The following is an 18,494-nucleotide window of genomic DNA, read 5'->3' on the forward strand; positions in this document are numbered from 1 at the left end:
AAAAAAGGTCTAACAAAAACAAATTGCGGAAGGGAACATAACACCTTAAAATAATGTATGAACTATAAATATATTCATATTGATAAGACGTTTAAAATGGATATATCTCAATTGTTTCTACAGCACCTTCATGTGTGAGAGGCTGAATGGGAATTACTGCAGGATGAGAAGATGGAACAGCCACTTTTACCCCCACCAGGACCTGACAGCCTTCGCCTCCTCACCAGAGAATCTCTTGTTGCTATCGAGAAGCGCTTTGCAGACGAAAAAGCCAAAAAACCAGCAAAGGACCGCAGAGATGACGATGACGAAAATGGGCCCAAGCCAAACTCGGACTTGGAAGCAGGCAAAGGCTTGCCTTTTATATATGGAGACCTACCACCCGAAATGGTCACAGAACCAATGGAGGACATCGACCCCTATTACAGCAACAAAAGGGTATGTGACTTGGTGGTCGTTACTTGTTTTTTAGCCTTTTATAACAGTGGTAATATAACCCTACTAGGGTGGTAAAATGTTTTGTAGTCACTTTAAATTTTTATATAATTCTTTATACTTTATGCTACTTTAATGTTTCCTTGGAGGTTTTTGTATCTTTCTTTAGAGCTGTGGCATAAGCTATTATCTGTTTTTATTGGTTTAGGAAGCAGGATGTATGTAAAGATACATTTTTCATTTAGAACTGTTTTACCTGCCAAAAGATTTGTATATCTGTTCTGAGAATATTGTGATTTACACACAACTGTCAAACAGCACTTCCGGTAGCTTCCTGTGTCCAATTTGCACCACCGTTCTGGCCACTGGATTTGAATTAGACTCGCAGCATCAATAATGTATGGTCTGCTGACAAGGTCATTTTCCTGCTTATATAAAGGTGTGCCAATCACAAAACGAAGGATAATTACTAATGCCTTATAGCAGTTCACATATACAGTATGTTCTTCAACAGCGTATTTAGAGAATTTCCCAGAATTCCAGTTTAAAGCCAAAATGTGTTCAGAAAATAATTAAATTCTTTACTGTAGGCATAGTGAAGGACACCATTGACAATGGCAGTTCTGGTGAGCAGAGAACGTGTAGTCCTATTTAACCTCGGTACATTCCTGCATCAAGAAACACACCTGTGGGTGTGCTGCTTCTGCACAAAGAAAGTAGAGCAGGGAAATTTAAAAAGTATTTTTAAAATTATTAGAAAGCTAATAAACACCTCTGTAATACAATTTGCATGCACTATTTTATTCCATACTCTTTCTATACTTTAAAGTGGCATTAAACCCAAAATCAAACATTTATTATATTGCAGCTTACCAATCCTTGGCTGTGATGTCCACATTCATTTTCTTTTTTACGCTTTCTTTCGTCTATTTTCATCTGGCGATCCAGCCAGTAAATCTGTTGTTTTTTCAAAAGAACACGCTCCCCAGCAGAATGTATCCATTACAGAGATGAGACAAACCATTTAATACTTGAAGGGATGCTTACAATGATCAGCTTTTATTTATTTATATAAAACCTTTATCTTAAAAGAAAAAAAAAAAACTGTTTCCTGTGACTGCTTATAAAGTATTAGCTAGAGTTTGGCTTCAATTTGGTAGTATATTTAAATCTGCCAGTCAATCTAATACTCCCCTCCGACCAGACTGACGATGCTGCTGTCTAAAGGTGCCCCCTGCGCTCCTAATACAGGGGATGTACTACTGGCTAGATCACCAGGTGAAAACAAAGGGAAAAAGCCTAGGAAAAGAAAACTGATGCAGCCACCACATCTGAGCACTGGCAAGCTCACATTTTTTGTTTTAAGTTCAATACTGCATTAATGTCAATTAAAATATACACACAGTATATACACGTTATTGCTCCAATGGATTTGGCATAATTCATATAATTTGCATAGATGTATGTGGACTAGTGTGTTGTAGAGATGTCAGGGCTGTGTACTCCCAATTAGGTTTTTATTGCTGTCTATGGTTCCACCTAGGGCATGCACCGTCTCTGCTTGTCCTGGTGACCATTGTGTGAGAAGAAAGTGAGGGGAAATCCAAGATTTTGCAGTTGTCACCAAAATCGGGGGTTAACAGAAAAACCCTAATAAGGATACCTGTTCTGGCGACATTCCCTTTTCCATTGATCCCAACTGTCCCTGATTTCAAGGGACTGTCCCTGGATTGGAACAAAGTCCCTCTGTCCCTCTTTCCCCCATTTTTTCCCTTAATTTTTGTCTGATGTTTATAGTTGTATATTAAATGCACTATTTACCATTCAAAAAGTGTTTCCCAGTGCTAAACCTCTCATCCACTTTCTACTTTTCTGCCTTTATAAAAGTCAAAAGCCAATATAAGGGAATATTAGTGGTAAAAAGAAAAAAGCACTTGTGGGTTTAAAGAGGAAGTAAACCCTGATAAGTTTACTTCCTCTTTCATTCCCTGCAAAGGTAAAGCATAATGGACTATTATACATCGCATAGTAGTCCATTATGTGTCACTTACCTGACACAGGAGCCAGCGAAGTCACCGCTGTCCCCTGTAGTCTGGCGCATCCATCTTCTCAGTGGGTATCACTGCTCCGCCGCTGTCATTCGGCGAAGCCGCGATGACGTCACTCCCGTGCATGCGCACGGGAGCCGCCACTCGCAGCATATCGCTGTTGACCGTGGCGCGCTCAGTGTAGGTTTAGGAGATATTTCTTGGACCTACAGGTAAGCCTTAATCTAGGCTTACCTGTAGGTCAAAGTTGGTTGTAAGGGTTTACAACCACTTTAACAATTTTTTTTTTTTTTTTTTTATACATAATTCTGCTTTAGCTAATAGGTGTCCCTCGTTCCCATCTCAAAAACCTAGACAGCAAACAAATAAAGTAAAGCAAGAAAGAGGATAAAACGTATTATCTACTCTGTTCAAAAAAAAAGTTTTGCTATAGATACACTTCAAAACTGGTCCAACACTCCTTCCTTAAAACCTTTGCAGTGTTTTGATCCTGCTATGAAAGTTTTGCAGAAACACACTACAGTCCATTTAACATGGTATGGTTAAATGGACCTGGTATTTATTTTAAGGGGAATCCTCCAAAATCTATACCAGACCCTTAACTGAGCATGCAGCCCAGCAGGTCAGGAAAGGGAGGGCTGCCCCCTCCTACACTATACTAGGCTACATGCCCTCAACATAGGAGGGTGCTTTGATGGGAACAAGGGCCTCTTCCCCACAACCCTGGGCTGTGGTTCTGTTGGGCGGGGGGCTTATCGGAATCAGATCCCGCCCCTCCCCTATGTGAATAAGTATGGGGTACATAGTACCTCTACCCATTCACCAAAAAAGTGTACAAAGTAAATAAAGACAGTACACAAGTTTTTGACAATTCCTTTATTAAAAAATAAAAAACAATGTCCCCCCGATGTAGATCTGCTGCCCACCGCCACTGCTGGACCTGAAAAAAAAAAACAAAAACATAAAGCTCCTCTCCCGATGAACGCTCCTACAGTCTGCCTGGCCCGAAAATTCTTAAATAGCTATGGGGTGGGACCACCCGCCAACATCACCAGGTGGCACTGCCCCTTGTGATGTCATTGACCGATGCATGCTGGGCGGCCGACGTCACTGGAGGCAGTGCCACCAGGGGATGCTGGCGGGTTGCCCCGCCCATCTGCGGGGAGCAACGGCTCTCCCAGGTCTCTCTCTCCTCATTGGCTCCTGTGTAAATCTAAAGTAGTAATCTGTAAAGGCTATAAAGCGTCAACTATGGATAGTAAAATTTACCTAATTTGTTGCTGTTGCGCGGGTGTGTGCAATTTTAAAGTGTGACATGTTAATATCTATTTACTGCATAACATCATCCTTTATGTTTTATCAAACAATTGGGTATTATATTGTTATATTATATTATATATTAAATTATTATATTATATTATATTATATTATATTATATAATTATATTATATTGATTTTGCGCATCAAAATTTAAAAAAAGTGTTTTTTTTTCCCAAAAATTGCAACACCCACCAATTTATTCTCTAGGGCCTCTGCTTAAAAAAATATATAATGTTTGGGGGTTCTAAGAAATTTTCTAGCATGTACATGTAAACAAAAAGTGCCAGAAAAGCCCTGGTCTTAGGCTTCATGTACACTGCTGCTGGTGAACTCTCCTCTATGTTATCTTATCAGTACATGTACACAGGGTTGTTTATAGTAGTTTACAGGTATCTGAGTTTAGAAGAATTTTTTTGGAAAGCAAAAAAATTAATTCAAGAGGGGAAGTTCAGAGGCATTTGAAATGCAAAATTCCTGTAACAGCTTGTAAACGCATGTAAACGAATGTAAACGCGTTCACCCTCGCTTAGCCGCATTTTGTTAACAGGCATTTTTAATGGAGATACATTTTTGACTATTTGAAAAAAACCCGCTTCTAAACGCAAACGTGGCTAAACGCGGCAAAACGGACGTTTTTCTACTATCTGTCAAGTTAAATCGTTCAGGAGGGGTTTTAAAACGTCCCGTGTGGTTACAGTGGTTACATTAGAACAGCTTGTAGCCCTGATTCTTACCGTAGCATATGTAGATTGAAGCTCAAAGCTCCAAAATGCCCAACAACCAAAATCTGATGCTTTTAAATTGTGCCTGTTCGCATGCAGTATGGTCCCGCTCATACGGGGCGGACTGTGGCTATGACCCTCTTTCCCAGCAGGGTATCTGTCGGCTGATCCCAGCTAGTCGACAGCTATGTGTCTGCTCCGCTTATGCAGATTGGGCACAGACACAGACCGCTCTTCTCTATGGGCGGCCAATCTGTTTACAATCAACTGCCATCTGATCCGCTGGATAGAAGGGATCGGATTAGAAGTTGGTGAGTGCATCCATTTACATTCACTGCTCTATATAGAAGAAGAATGAAACATCTGTGTAAAAGGGGCCATAGTATGAGTGCTCAGGAGGAACCTGTAGCTCAGTGTCTGAAAAAGGTACATGAGCTACTTTCAAAGCAGAATGGGACATGTGTGGCCCCATAAACTTCAATGAGAGTGCATGAAAATTAGGGTTGTTACTTTTTAATCGATTAATCGACTAATTTTGATTAATTATAACGCACATACAGATACTTTTAGCTGATCACCTTGCATTGCAACTCTGCATTAGTCAATGGTATATGTGGTATACACTATATACAATCAACCGACACTAGTTCGTTTCCACAATCCATGACTTAACTTCACAGTTTACACAGATACTTTTTACATTCAAACTGTAGCACTGACGTAAGTAATTTACAAAACTTATCTAGTATATTGACTGTCAGTCACTTTATAGTAGGCAAGTAGGCATCACTTTAGCCATTCACACAGACATACCAGAGTGTTTACATTTTGTTTTGTTTTTTTACAACAATGTTAAAAACGGAGGTTATCAAATTTGCCTACACTTAGCTCACTGAATGATCCCAGTTAACCACATCCATATTTACCATCACTGTCCAGGCTGTCCGGTGACATCATGGACATCGACGTCACCAAACTCCTCCCCCCTTCCCTTCGTTAGCAGACGGAGGCACTTGGGGAAGGGGGGAGGAGTCGGTGACGTCGATGTCTGTGACGTCACCGGATCTCCGACGCAACTCCCTGAAGACCCAGAAGCCAGCGGAGAGATGAGTTCCGATCAAAAGAATTTTGATCGATCAAAGAAATTAACGATTAATCGAGGAATTAATCTTTATTTTCCCAGCCCTAATAAATTCTTTTTTTTTGTTCAAAAAGTTTTTTATTAACATAGAAGACATAGAGTGCATAGGAAACAGCATTTTGTCTTGTACACAATGATGAAAGATAGTAGCAAAATGTACTCTAGACCATGTCAGGTTACAATAAAGTTGACAAATTAGCAATATGAATTACAGCTGTCTGAAACCTAATATACACAAGCCTAGACACCAGAGCATATAAGCATATATATGCAACATACATAAAGGCTAGGACATTATCATACAGAAAAGTGCAGGAGAACTAGTTCTGTGTATACAGAAAGCTACAGAGCATTCGCACCTTAACTAGCGTTACCCAAAATCACCTCCAGGGTGAACGAATATTACGATTGAGTACATTAAGAGGGTGGATAGTAAAGTACAAGTCAAAAAAAAGTAGAAGGAGAAAAAGAGGAAAAGATGGAAAGACTAGAAAGGGGGTGGTAAGAAGGAGAGGGAGAGAAAGGAAAGAGAATAGAGGGCGGATGGGGGAAGAGAAAAGTAGATAGGCAAGAATTTCGGCCGGCCGGCTCCCACTAAACAGCTATAGGCCAGCTGTTAACCGCTAATCAAGGAAAAAATGTTACTATGGGTCCAATAAATGGTGATCGAAGTGTAGGGGTAGGTAATGTTCAACCCATGGGTGCCAAATTTTAGAGTGTCGGGGGACAGTATCTTGAACAGTTGCTTCGATTTTGCTGTGTATCATTGCCTGCGTAACCCTGTTCTTGGTTTCAGTCAAGCGCAGGGTGGGAGTTTTCCAGGCTTTAGCTATCGTTTGTTTGGCTGCCGTGGTGACCTGCAGAGCAAGACGCATCTGCGCCTTGGTGTACAAATTTGGATAGAAATTGAGGAGGGCCAAAGCCGGGTCAGGATCTACTGTGTTGTCAATCAAAGTGGATAAAATCAGAAAAATCTCAGTCCAGAAGCGTTGAACCACTGGGCAGGTCCACCAAATGTGCAGGTGTGTACCCCTCTCGCCACAGCCACGAAAACAGTTTGGGGAGTAAGAGGGTAAAAATTTTGCTATTCTATCTGGCACTAAGTACCAACGCATGAGGACTTTATAACTCGCTTCCAGGGCCACAATATTCTGTGAGGAAAGCTTAGTATGTAGCCAAATATCAGACCAGTCGTGTCCCTCCAAGTTCAGGTTCAGGTCCCTGCCCTAATAAATTCTTAAAGTGTGTTTTTCCAGCCTAAACAATCATCTCTTCCTCCTTGTTACTACATTTCCACTGTCCACAACAAAAACACTCAAGCCTGAATACACCTGAAAAAATGAGAAAAAATAGAAATACAAACAAAAAAAATGTTGGGTTTCTCTACGGAGCCAGTTCACATATCTCCGTTGCGGCTCCGGAGCGGCTTGCACAGGAACACTGTGCATCTTTGGCTCAGTTTCAGCGCCAAATTCAGGCAAAAATTCAGCCCTGATTTGTCCCTGAAATGGAGAACAGGGGCACACTGGACCCCTGCTGTAAGCTGCAGCTGTCAGAGGTGTGAACCTAGCCTTAAACTTCTGTGGTGGTAATGTAGCCTCAACAATATTACCTTTTAATTTAATTGTTTAAGGTTACCTTCCACATTTTTATTCCTATTGTATTTGTCTAATATATCTAACAGTAAAATATGAATAAAACCCACGGTCTAACATTTGTCTAAAGCCCCACACACATAATAACATAATAACTGGTCGACATTCAGCCCATGCATAAGGCAGCTGGTTCAAACAATTAGATAAATAGACACCATCGTAAGACCTTAATTATTGCCAAGATCCCTATGGTATGGAACACAGAAACAAGAGTACCCCCTGTACAATGGGACTTTATGGTCAAATACACAATATTAGAACAAATAAAATATACAAATACAAAGTTTATTAATATACAAATAGAGATAAAAACACTGGTGCATACATCACCATAGAGTTTAATATGACAAAACATAGTACAAATATGACCCAAAAAGGATTGCGTAATGTTGTGCACAATTTTCTTCTCGTTATGCCCAAAATGATTTTGAGCACTCTACAACAGAATATAACATTTATGTTCTGTTCTGTTATAGAGTGCTCAAAATCTGTGATCTTCTCTTACAAATGCCCCTGAAGAAGGGATTTATATTTGCTCCTGAAACACATTGGGCATAACGAGGAGAGAATTGTGCACTACGCAATTATGCATTACGCAATCCTTTTTGGGTCATATTTGTATTATGTTTTGTCATATTAAACTCTATGGTGATGTACAGGCATACCCCACTTTTAAGTACACAATGAGGTTTATTTACTAAAGCTGGAAAGTGCAAAATCAGGCTCACTTCTCTATAGAAACCAAAGCTTAATTGAACAAGCTGGGGTTAGAAGCTCATTGGTTTCTATGCAGAAGTGAGCCTGATTTTGCACATTCCAGCTTTAGTAAATAAACCCCATTGTGTACTTAAAAGTGGAGTATGCCTGTATGCACCAATGGAGTAAGCCTGTATGCACCAATGTCTCTATTTTTATATTAACCACTTCCCGCCCACGGCCGTCATATGACATCCTGGACTTTCAGTGGGAATATCTGAATGATGCTAGCAGCCACAGGCATCATTCAGATATCCTTTTTTTCAGCCGGCGATTCTGTGCACCATAAGAATGATCATAGCGTTCTTACAGGCGACGGGAGGGGACATCCCCCCTCCCGCCGCCATCCGGTGCTTCTCCGGGCTCTCCCGTGCCATCGGAAACCCAGAGAAAGAATCGTCTGGCGCTGGATGATGACGATACAGATTTCCGGTGTCCAGATGGTCACTAGTCGTCTCTATGACCGTCGGAGGCCCGGGCGTGAATTTATGATGTCACGCCCGGGTTCCTGGAAGTAAACAAACCAGCGATCGCGGCTGTCAGCATGGGATCAGTGACATTTTTTTCATGATCTCATGTTTTCCAGCCTGGAGGAGAGATGTGGGGTCTTACTAACCCCATATCTCTCCATAAAAAGGACCTGTCACATAGATTCCTATTACAAGGGATGTTTACATTCCTTGTAATAGGAATAAAAGTTATACAAAAAATAAAAAAAATAATGTAAAATAAAAAAATAAATTAAAAAAATATTTTTTTAAATGCCCCTGTCCCCAGTAGCTCACGCTCAGAAGTGAACGCACACGTTAGTCCCGCCCACATATGTAAATGCCATTCAAACTACACATGTGAGGTATCGCCACGTGCATTAGAGCGCAAGCAACAATTCTAGCTCTAGACCTCCTCTGTAACTCTCAATATGTAACCTGCAAAAAAATTTAAAGCGTCGCCTATGGAGATTTTTAAGTACTGAAGTTTGGCATCATTCCATGAGTGTGCGCAATTTTAAAGCTTGACATGTTAGGTAGCTATTTACTCGGCGTAACATCATCTTTCACATTATACAAAAAAATTGGGCTAACTTTACTGTTTTGTTATTTTTTTAAATAATAAAACGTTTTTTTTTTTCCAAAAAAAATGCGTTTGAAAAATTGTTGCGCAAATACTGTGCGAGATAAAAAGTTGCAATGACCGCCATTTTATTCCCTAGGGTGTCTGCTAAAAAAAATATATAATGTTTGGGGGTTCTGAGTAATTTTCTAGCAAACAAATTATGTTTTTTACGTGTAGGAGAGGAGTGCCAGAATAGTCCGGTATTGAAGTGGTTAATAAACTCTTTATATTTGCATATTTTATTCGTTCTTATATTGTGTATTTGCCCATAAAGTCCCAATGAACCAGGGGGTGCTCTTGTTTCTGTGTTTAATATCTAGGAAATGTGTTAGTAACTGGTTACAAAGCTGACCCATAGGGAGGGGTGGCATTATTGTAAGTGTGGCGGAAATGGCTAGGTTTTGTAAAATGTCAATATGTAGGAGAACAGATGAATAGAAACTTTAACTACCTAAAAACATGCACTAGAATAAAATGCCTATTAAAAGGTTGTATTGGAGTTGATTTACAAAAAGCATAAAGGCTATTCACTCTGCAAAGGAATTTTCCCTAGATTAGTGAATGAGGTGAAACTCTGATGACTTCTATTATCCAATCATGTGCAAACAAAAGTTGTGTTTTCTCTTCTCCTTCCATTTCATTGGGTATGCTTTGCAAAGTGAATTTTCACTGCATTTGTCAATGCAAAGGTGTTTTCGTAAAGTCTATTTTTTTTTACAATAAAAATAACAAACTTTATATCTACCTGCTCTGTGCAGTGCATTTGCACAGGGCAGCCCCAATCCTCCTCTTCTTGGGTCCCTCTTCGGTGCTCTTGGCACCTCCCTCCTCTTGAGAGCCCCCGAAGTAAGCAGCTTCCTATGGTGGCATCCAAGCCGAGTTACAGCTGCCTGTGTTTGTTCAGACACAGTGCTGCGGCCTGCCCTGCCCCCTTTAACTCCTGATTGGCTGACTAACTTTGATTGACAGCAACAAGAGCCAATGGCACCGCTGCTGAATCTTAACCAAGAGACAATCGTGACCATTGCTGGATAGAGATTGCTCGGGTAAGTATTAGGGGGTGCTGCACACAGAAGGCTTTTTATCCTAATGCATAGAATGCATTAAGATAAAAAAAATACTTCTGACTTCAAAACCCCTTTAAGGAAAAATTTGCCTGAACAGCCTATTTGCTTTTGGTAGATGAATCCCATTGTGTTTTATTATATCCAGAACTTTAAAAAACTCCTAAAAATCATTCCTATTTTTTAGCCAGGTGATAAACTGCTAAAATTTAATATTTTCAATTTTTTTGCCAGACAGCGAGTGTCGGGTTCCTTTTAACATTTTACATTTAACATCCATTTACCAGGTTAATTGATCAAGCACGTTGTTTACAAAGCTCAGTAGCCTTAAATTATAAATATATAGCTAAAAGAAGAGAGCCATTCAGACCTCACCCATAATGATATCTCCCTCCTAATGGGTCAGCTATACCCACTATGTCTGGTTCCCTATAGACTTGGAGGCACCATCTGAAAGCAAACAGAATCTGATGTTCTCTCTCTCTTTAGAAAAATCTCATAAGATTTTATGACATCAGTGTCATTGTTTGTAAAACAAATCTTTTATTAAACATACATTTTAAAAACAATAATTTAATGTAATTAAGTATAAACTAAAAAAAAAAAAAAATTGACTCTAAACTATTGCTTTTTCACTTTAAATATGGCTGTTTTTCAATAAATAATTTTACTGTTAAACCTTAGTACCAGAGAGTAAACAGACGCATATCTGTAGTTTGTGGTTATACTATTGCACTTTGTCACAGTGAGAAGTGCAGTTTATATTAGTAATTTAGCTGTAGAGAACTGATTATTTGTAAGATTTTTTTTGTACAATAATAATGATAACTGTAGTACAATTACAGTTATAAGGACATGATCATTCTTAAAGAGTTTGGTGTTGGAGTTTTCACTCGTTAATATGGATTTTCTATTCTGGGAGTTGCAGGGTTCATAAAGCGTAAAAGCAATTTGTTTTAACTTTGAATAGAGTATGTAAGAGCTATAAACCCTGTCTAACTGTTATAGCTATCTGTATCCCCGCTAGGTAGAGTCAACGTGCTATTTATCTTTCTGACCATTGTCACTGTCTCAAAGTGAGGTGAAATTCAAAGCTGAGACAGGTTAAGCACCCGCTGCTTGAGCAAAAAAAAAAATCACTCGATTCCCGCGATCCACACATTTGGCATGGATGGGGGAAACCTCGACACCAAGCTTTTGTATTCTGACAGTGGGGAGACTTCCCCTTCATGAGAATACACTGATCGGCACTGCCAGCTATAGCCTATAGCTGGTTGAAAATTTGACAGGCTGGTTTACATTTGATCGGTAGGTCAACTTCTGTAAACCCAGCCTGCCCATGCATGGTTCAAAATTTAAAATTTGTCAGGTCCCTACTGAACCATCCAAATTTCGATCAATGTATGGCCAGCTTTAGACTAGTCTTTGTCAACCTTTTTTGTATCCCAGAGGAACAATTAAAGTGGTTGTAAACCCTTACATAGCAACTAGCCTCAAGAGGTGCACAGAGATGAAACAAATCCTCACATGTAAGTCATACCTGTTTATCTGCACCCTTCTCTCCTCAGTACCTGTTCAATGTGCAAAATTCACATAGTGTATTTGAGCTTCAGAAGGCAGGGGGTGGAGATCAGATGTCACACCCTGCACAGCTCAAAGAGTAGAGCTGAGTGTAATCTGAGACCTGAGTGGATTGAATAGACATACCACCCTCTACACAGATCCTAAGGAAACATGCACAGCTGAGACTGTCAGTTGCAGGCATTAGGTGTGCATGAGGCCCTATCAATTTATTCAAGTCTACACAACCTGTCAAAATTACTCATGCAGATAGCAGTGGTGCTCAGCAGACAGAAATCACACTAAGCTTTGGATTGAGGAAAGTATACACCATAATAAGATATGGTTAGTTTATTTTTCATGTCAGAGGTTTACAACCACTTTAATTTCCAAGTCTCAGGGAACCCCTGCTAAAGTTAATTAATCAGAAGCAGTGGGAAGAATGCCACTTATGTTGGTGATTAGTAGGAAGGATGCCCTCTATGTTGATGGTTAGTAGAAAGAATGGCCCACTTATAGAGGTGGTCACAGGTCAATAATGTGAAGCCACTGGCTCAGCCAAGTGCATTTTGACATGGATCTATCCAGGCACCATCATGATGAAAGACCAATCAGCCACAGCTAAAGAAACCTCTAGTCTTCTCTGTAGGAACCTTAGGGTTCCATGGAACCTTGGTTGAGGATTGCTGGGTTAGAACTTTTGTTAAGTTTGTATTGCTGTCTGCGATTCCATTGCAGAGATTTACCTTTTTTAGCCCTAATGAACAGGACAGAAAGTGATAGAAAATGTAAAACTTTGAGTTTTCACCAGGACACCTGTTCCTGTGACAAGTGTCTACGATGGCAGTTTACTTTATTTTGGAGAGATTTATTCTCATTTCCTGTTTGATCTTCAAGGTAGTTCTCACCTGCAAGTCACAGGCAGCAAAAATGTTAAAAAAAATTATTTAAATTATTAAATGATATTCAACATTTAAGGACGATTTAGAGTGTTTAGTTACATTACCAGAGTAAGTTAACATTTCCTGTGCATTCATTTTGAACTGCAACACAGTTTTCAAAAGAATTGTCAAATTTTTGGCTAACATTGTGCATCACAACATACAGATGGTTTGTATCTGTGCGTTGTACTATGCTAAAATGCATAGGCATTGTGGTGTGGTGAGTACATAAGTACAGATGAGCCCATAAGTATAGATGAACTCTTTGCATTTAATTTCAGTTGCTCATGGTTACTTTGTATCACAAGAAGGAGGTTTTCCTTGCTTTTTAAGACCCTGCTCACACTTGATACTACCACATTTGGTGATTTTTTTATAGCGCATTTTTGAAGCAACACAATTCATTTTTAATGAGCCTGCCTCCACTCCAAAAACACGCAAAAAGTCGCCAAAAAACATAATGCGGTACCAAATTTTGGCATTAAGCCAAACGCGTTTTGTATAATTTTTGCACTTTTTTGTCACATGGAAAATGCATTGAAAAATGGGCGACTGCTACTTGCATTTTGGGTGCCATTAAGAACTAATGACGCTGCAAGCATTTGTGCATTTTAGCACATTTTGTTCAAGGGCGAAACCTAGTTTCTGAATGTGTTTCTGCTATGCCCAGGTATTAATGGGGCCTAGGAAGACAGGATACATTGGTTTAAAAATATTGGTTTAAAATATGTAAATGAAAATTGACCCGACATTAATTTTTCCCTTAAATATTTGAGTGAATTTCAGTACATTCACTGCATCTTGTCTGCAGTCATCTTGGCCTTAGATAAACCATAGATAAATCCAGCAAAATAACCGGGGGGGGGGGGGGGTAATGGGATTGCATAGTTTATTGAGAGAAGTCATTAGGTTCTGACTAAGGTTCTGACTAAGGCCTTATAGGATGAAACGCGTCAACTGACTTAATCACGTTTGTTCACTGTGGCTAGTCAATAAAATGAAGACATTTTAAGAGCAACAACCGGAGTGCGGATCATTTTTTCTACATTACTCTACTCAGTCAGCAACTGTGGATCGGGCACCTGGGAGCTCTGCTATCTATGTGGTGTATGGGTAGTAGCACTGACTTTTCTGTTTATACTTTGGGTCAAACAACATGCCGCCAGTCCCCATTTTGGTGGACTGTTAAATAGAAGTCTAGCTCTGCCGTAGATTTTTTTTAGTTTTCTTAAAAATCATAATATAACTCAAATGGCTAGATCTTTTACAAAAGGATATCATCAATTACATGTGCCTACAGTGGCAAGATGTCTAAGTAATGCTTGATAAAATCATGGTAAAAGGAATAGAACTAAGGGACCTGCGTGTGTTTGCCTATGACAAGTGAAGCTTTATTTAGATGTTGTTTTTCAGAGACTCCAGTTTCTAGTTGTAGCATCCTCCTAGCTAGTGTAGATTGCAGTGGCGGCTGGTGCTAAATCATTTTGGGGGAGTGCAAACAAACTAAAAAATTCTCAAAAAAAATTCAATCCAATTGCATCCTCACTGTGCCCATCAAAGGCAGCCACTGTGCCATCAAACGCAGCCACTGTGCCCATCAAACGCAGCCACTATGCCCATCAAACACAGCCACTGTGCCATCAAACGCATCCACCCTCCCAATCAAATGCCACCATTGTGCCCATCAATTGCCACCACTGTGCCTATAAAACACAGCCACTGTGCCCATCAAGCGCTGCCACTGTGTCCATCAAATGCTGCCACCCACTGTGTCCATCAAATGCTGCCACTGTGCCCATCATATGCTCCCACTGTGCCCAACAAATGCTGCCACTATGACCGGGCCATCTGCCCGGCACTTACCCTGTTTTAGTGGGGCAGCGGGTGATGGCTCCTCCATGTCCTCCATGTCTTCTCCCGTCCTCTCCTCCCGTCCTCTCCTATAGGTGATTGGACGCCTGATAGGCGTCCAATAACAGCGCCTGTCATTTCAGCCAGTCAGCTGATGGGTAACAGACTTGAGCACCTGATTGACGGAGAGGAGGTTCAGTGTTAGGAAAGCGAATATTCATTCGCTTTTTTAAGACACCTGTGTGACCTGTGAGCACCAAGCATAGCATTTGCAGTGCATCTCTTTTGACGCCTATTAGAGTCTATGGCTCTAATCAGGTGCTTCGAAAACACCCCCCACCACTGTAATATCAGCCGCCTAGAGGCCGAAAAGGGGCCAGGCGCCTGAATAGGGGATGGCAGCTGTGGCCATGGATAAATTTATGCAATGCATGAATCTATCCATTGGTCATAGAGGGGGTGGCTGGAGAGAGGGGGCGTTACCTGTGCACCCTTATGGACGCACGGCCACTGGTAGACTGCCAGGTAAATTTAGTTTAGCTCTATAGTGGAACTATAGCTTTAGTCTGCTGTGTCTCACAGGCTGCTGATCAGATTTATTTTTGCTGCATTCTAGAGGAGTCTAGAATCATAGTGGGGGGAAGAATAGAGAGGCAGCCTGAATATTCATAAGGATACAGCCAATCCCTGGGAAGATGTGGCCAGTAGGTGGCTGGAGGGCTCATAAATAGGGGCCTGGAGCAGAAGGAGAGATAGCTTTGGTCCAGTCCTGCAAGGAGGAGGAACCCCTGTCTGGTGGGCTCTGACCCTGAGGGCAGGCTGCTGGAGGTGCTGTTCAGAAGTCATCAAGAACCCAGGTGGAGCTAAGCTTGGGGGGGGGGGGGGGGCTATTCACAAATTCTATACTAGAAGGTTTTCTTTGGGTCTGGAGAGCTCACTGGAGGCAGACAATGATCCTGAGGCTTTGTGAGTAAATTACCTAATTGTGACTTAGTGATTGTGTGCCATTCTCAGATCTTTAAATGAAGTCATAGGCACCTTTAGGCAGCAGAGAGTTGTGTGGGACTTTTTGTGTAGACCAGTGTGAAGAGAAGAGTCCTTAAGTTCAGCGAATTCTGGGGTATCCCATGCTCCTTTCACCCTATCTAAGTGGATTTCTTCAAAAAATAAAATACTGACTGATCTGATCAAGCCAGTGGAATGAAGATAATGCAGTATGAGCACTCATTTTGGGGAAAGGAATCACTTAACGCCAGTGGCTCCTTCGGAGATGCACCACAAGAACAACAAAAACATGGTGGTAGTTTAATTGGCTTTTATACATACTGATTCTAATTGAGGGCCTATCTGGGCCCGCCTAACTTTTGTAGAAATATTAGACTATAAACTCCACAGCCTAACTATAGTGAGTGTCCCTGTGTTTGGTAAACCACTGCAGAATATGTTGGTACTATATTTCAGTTAAGGACGTAATCACTTGATCTTCATTGGTCTCTGCATTTAATGAAAAATAATTATCAGTTAATTATTCTTAAACAATACACTTTAATAACTGCACAGCAGAAAGCAATTAACCCACTTTGAAAAAATATGTTAGTTATTGCCATTGTAAGAAAGTATTTTAGTAAATGGGAAGCAAAGGTTTTCAAGGCCGTAATCTGGTGATGGTTTTCAACCCAGAATCAATAAAGACCCATCACTGGCTTCCTCCTTCCTGCTGCTTATCAATAGCTTTTTACTAACAATAATTACAAACAGGACATGGGTCAGCGGGATTTTGTTTGCTTCAAACAGGTTTTGCATTTCCATGGAAGTATATGAGAATCAGGGGAGGGGCATCCCTTCCCCCATGACTTTTTAAAAAATTATTATTATTATACAGGATATATATAGCGCCAACAGTTTATGCAGCACTTTACAATATAAAAGGGAGACATCACAGTAAAATACAAAAGGGTTAAAAGGGCTAAAAGGGCACTGCCCATAGGAGTTTACAATCTAATACAATTTTTTCTAAGAAAACTTGAAAAATCTACTGACGCAGCACATTATTTTCTCATAGCAAATTACAAAAAGGACCAAAACTAAGCATGACTAATCAGGCATGAAACAAATGCATAAAACTAAACATGTTGAAATTCCTTCACTACCATGCTCATAAAAAGAGAATGCAGATACACCTGACACTACTGTGGAATAAGTGCAAGAGTATTTTGCCAATACAACAGATTATGTTTGTGGTCGTAAATGCAACTGTTACATTGGAGACCAGTGTAAATTCCTTCAATACATTTGTGGTCAATGCAAATCCCCCTGTTACACTGAGGTCATTGTAAATTAAACAATTACATTGGAGGTCAGTGTAAATTCCCATGTTACATTGATGGTCAGTGTCAATTTCCCTTACATTGATGGTTAGTGTAAATTCCTTTGTTACATCAGTGATTAGTGCAAATTCCCCCATTACATTAGTAGTCAGTATTAATTCCTCTGTTACATTAGTGGTCAGTGTACATTTCCTCTCTTATATTAGTTGTCAGCTTAACCACTTAAGGACCGGAAGAATTTCCCCCTTAACCACTTGACCACTGGGCACTTAAACCCCCTTCCTAACCAGACCAATTTTCAGCTTTCGGTGCTCTCACATTTTGAATTACAATTACTCAGTCATGCAACACTCTACTTATATGAAATTGTTGTCCTTTTTTTCACACAAATAGAGCTTTCTTTCTTTAGTTTTTTGCGTTATAAGAAAAAAAAAGGAAAATTCTGTAAAATAAATGCATTTTTCTTAGTTTCCGTTATAAAATTTTGCTAATTAGTCATTTTTCTTCATACGTTTTGGCCAAAATGTGTACTGCTACATTTCTTTGGTAAAAATAACCCAAATCGGTGCATATTATTTGGTCTTTGTGAAAGTTATAGCGTCCACAAGCTATGGTGCCAATCTCTGAAAATGGATCACACCTGAAGTACTGCCATCTCATTTCTTGAGACCCTAACAAGCCAGGAAAGTACAAATACCCCCCAAATTATCCTTTTTTGGAAAGTAGATATTCCAAGGTGTTTAGTTAGAGGCATGGTGAGTTTTTTGAAGTTGTCATTTTTTCCCACAATTCTTTGCAAATCAAAAATTTTTTTCCACAAATTTTTTATATTAGCAGGTTATTTCTCACACACAGCATATGCATAGCACAAATTACACCCCAAAACACATTCTACTAATCCTCCTGAGTACGCCGATACCACATGTCTGAGACTTTTACACATCGTGGCCACAAACATGCAGGGAGCACCGTCAGGCATTCTAGGAGCATAAATTACACATATCATTTCTTGACTACCTCTTACACTTTTGAAGACCCTGGAGCACCAGGACAATGGAAACACCCCAAAAATGACCCCGTTTTGGAAAGAAAACAACCCAACGTATAATCTGTGAGGCATAGTGAGTCTTTTGAGCATGTCATTTTTTTCTACAAGTTTCTGGAAAATGTGTGAAGAAAATAAAAACTCATTTTTTTTTTTTTACACAAAGTTGTCTATTTATACAATATTTCTAACACATAGCACGTACATACCAAAAAATTACGCCCTCCCAGAGCTATCAAGCCACGCTGTAGCCTTCATTCGGCTATAGCGCGGTCGTTAAGTAGTTAATGACCAGGCCACTTTTAGCAATACAGCACTGCGTCACTTTAACTGAAAATTACACGGTCGTGCGACATTGTACCCAAACAAAATTGATGTCCTTTTGTCCCCACAAATAGAGCTTTCCTTTTGGTGGTATTTGATCACCTCTGCGTTTTTCTTTTTTTGCACTATAAAACAAAAAAAGAGCAACAATTTTGAAAAAGAAACAATATTGATAAATATCCAAAAAAATTT

General features: G+C 40.0%; 1 protein-coding gene across 4 annotated transcripts in view; it reads left to right on the forward strand.

Annotated features, from left to right (window-relative positions):
- Positions 1-18,494, forward strand: part of LOC143923736 (sodium channel protein type 2 subunit alpha-like) — a 200,634-nt gene that overhangs the window by 42,164 nt on the left and 139,976 nt on the right. For all 4 annotated transcript variants that reach the window (XM_077447559.1, XM_077447561.1, XM_077447558.1 and 1 more), the window contains exon 2: positions 124-438. In XM_077447559.1, coding sequence (XP_077303685.1) covers positions 172-438 — 267 coding nt within the window. In that variant the 5' untranslated portion in view covers positions 124-171. The remainder of the gene's footprint in view (positions 1-123; positions 439-18,494) is intronic.

The sequence above is a fragment of the Lithobates pipiens genome, unplaced genomic scaffold (genome assembly GCF_037356315.1).
Source record: "Lithobates pipiens isolate NorthernLeopardFrog02 unplaced genomic scaffold, aLitPip1_a1.2 Scaffold_22, whole genome shotgun sequence".
NCBI classification, from domain to species: domain Eukaryota; kingdom Metazoa; phylum Chordata; class Amphibia; order Anura; family Ranidae; genus Lithobates; species Lithobates pipiens.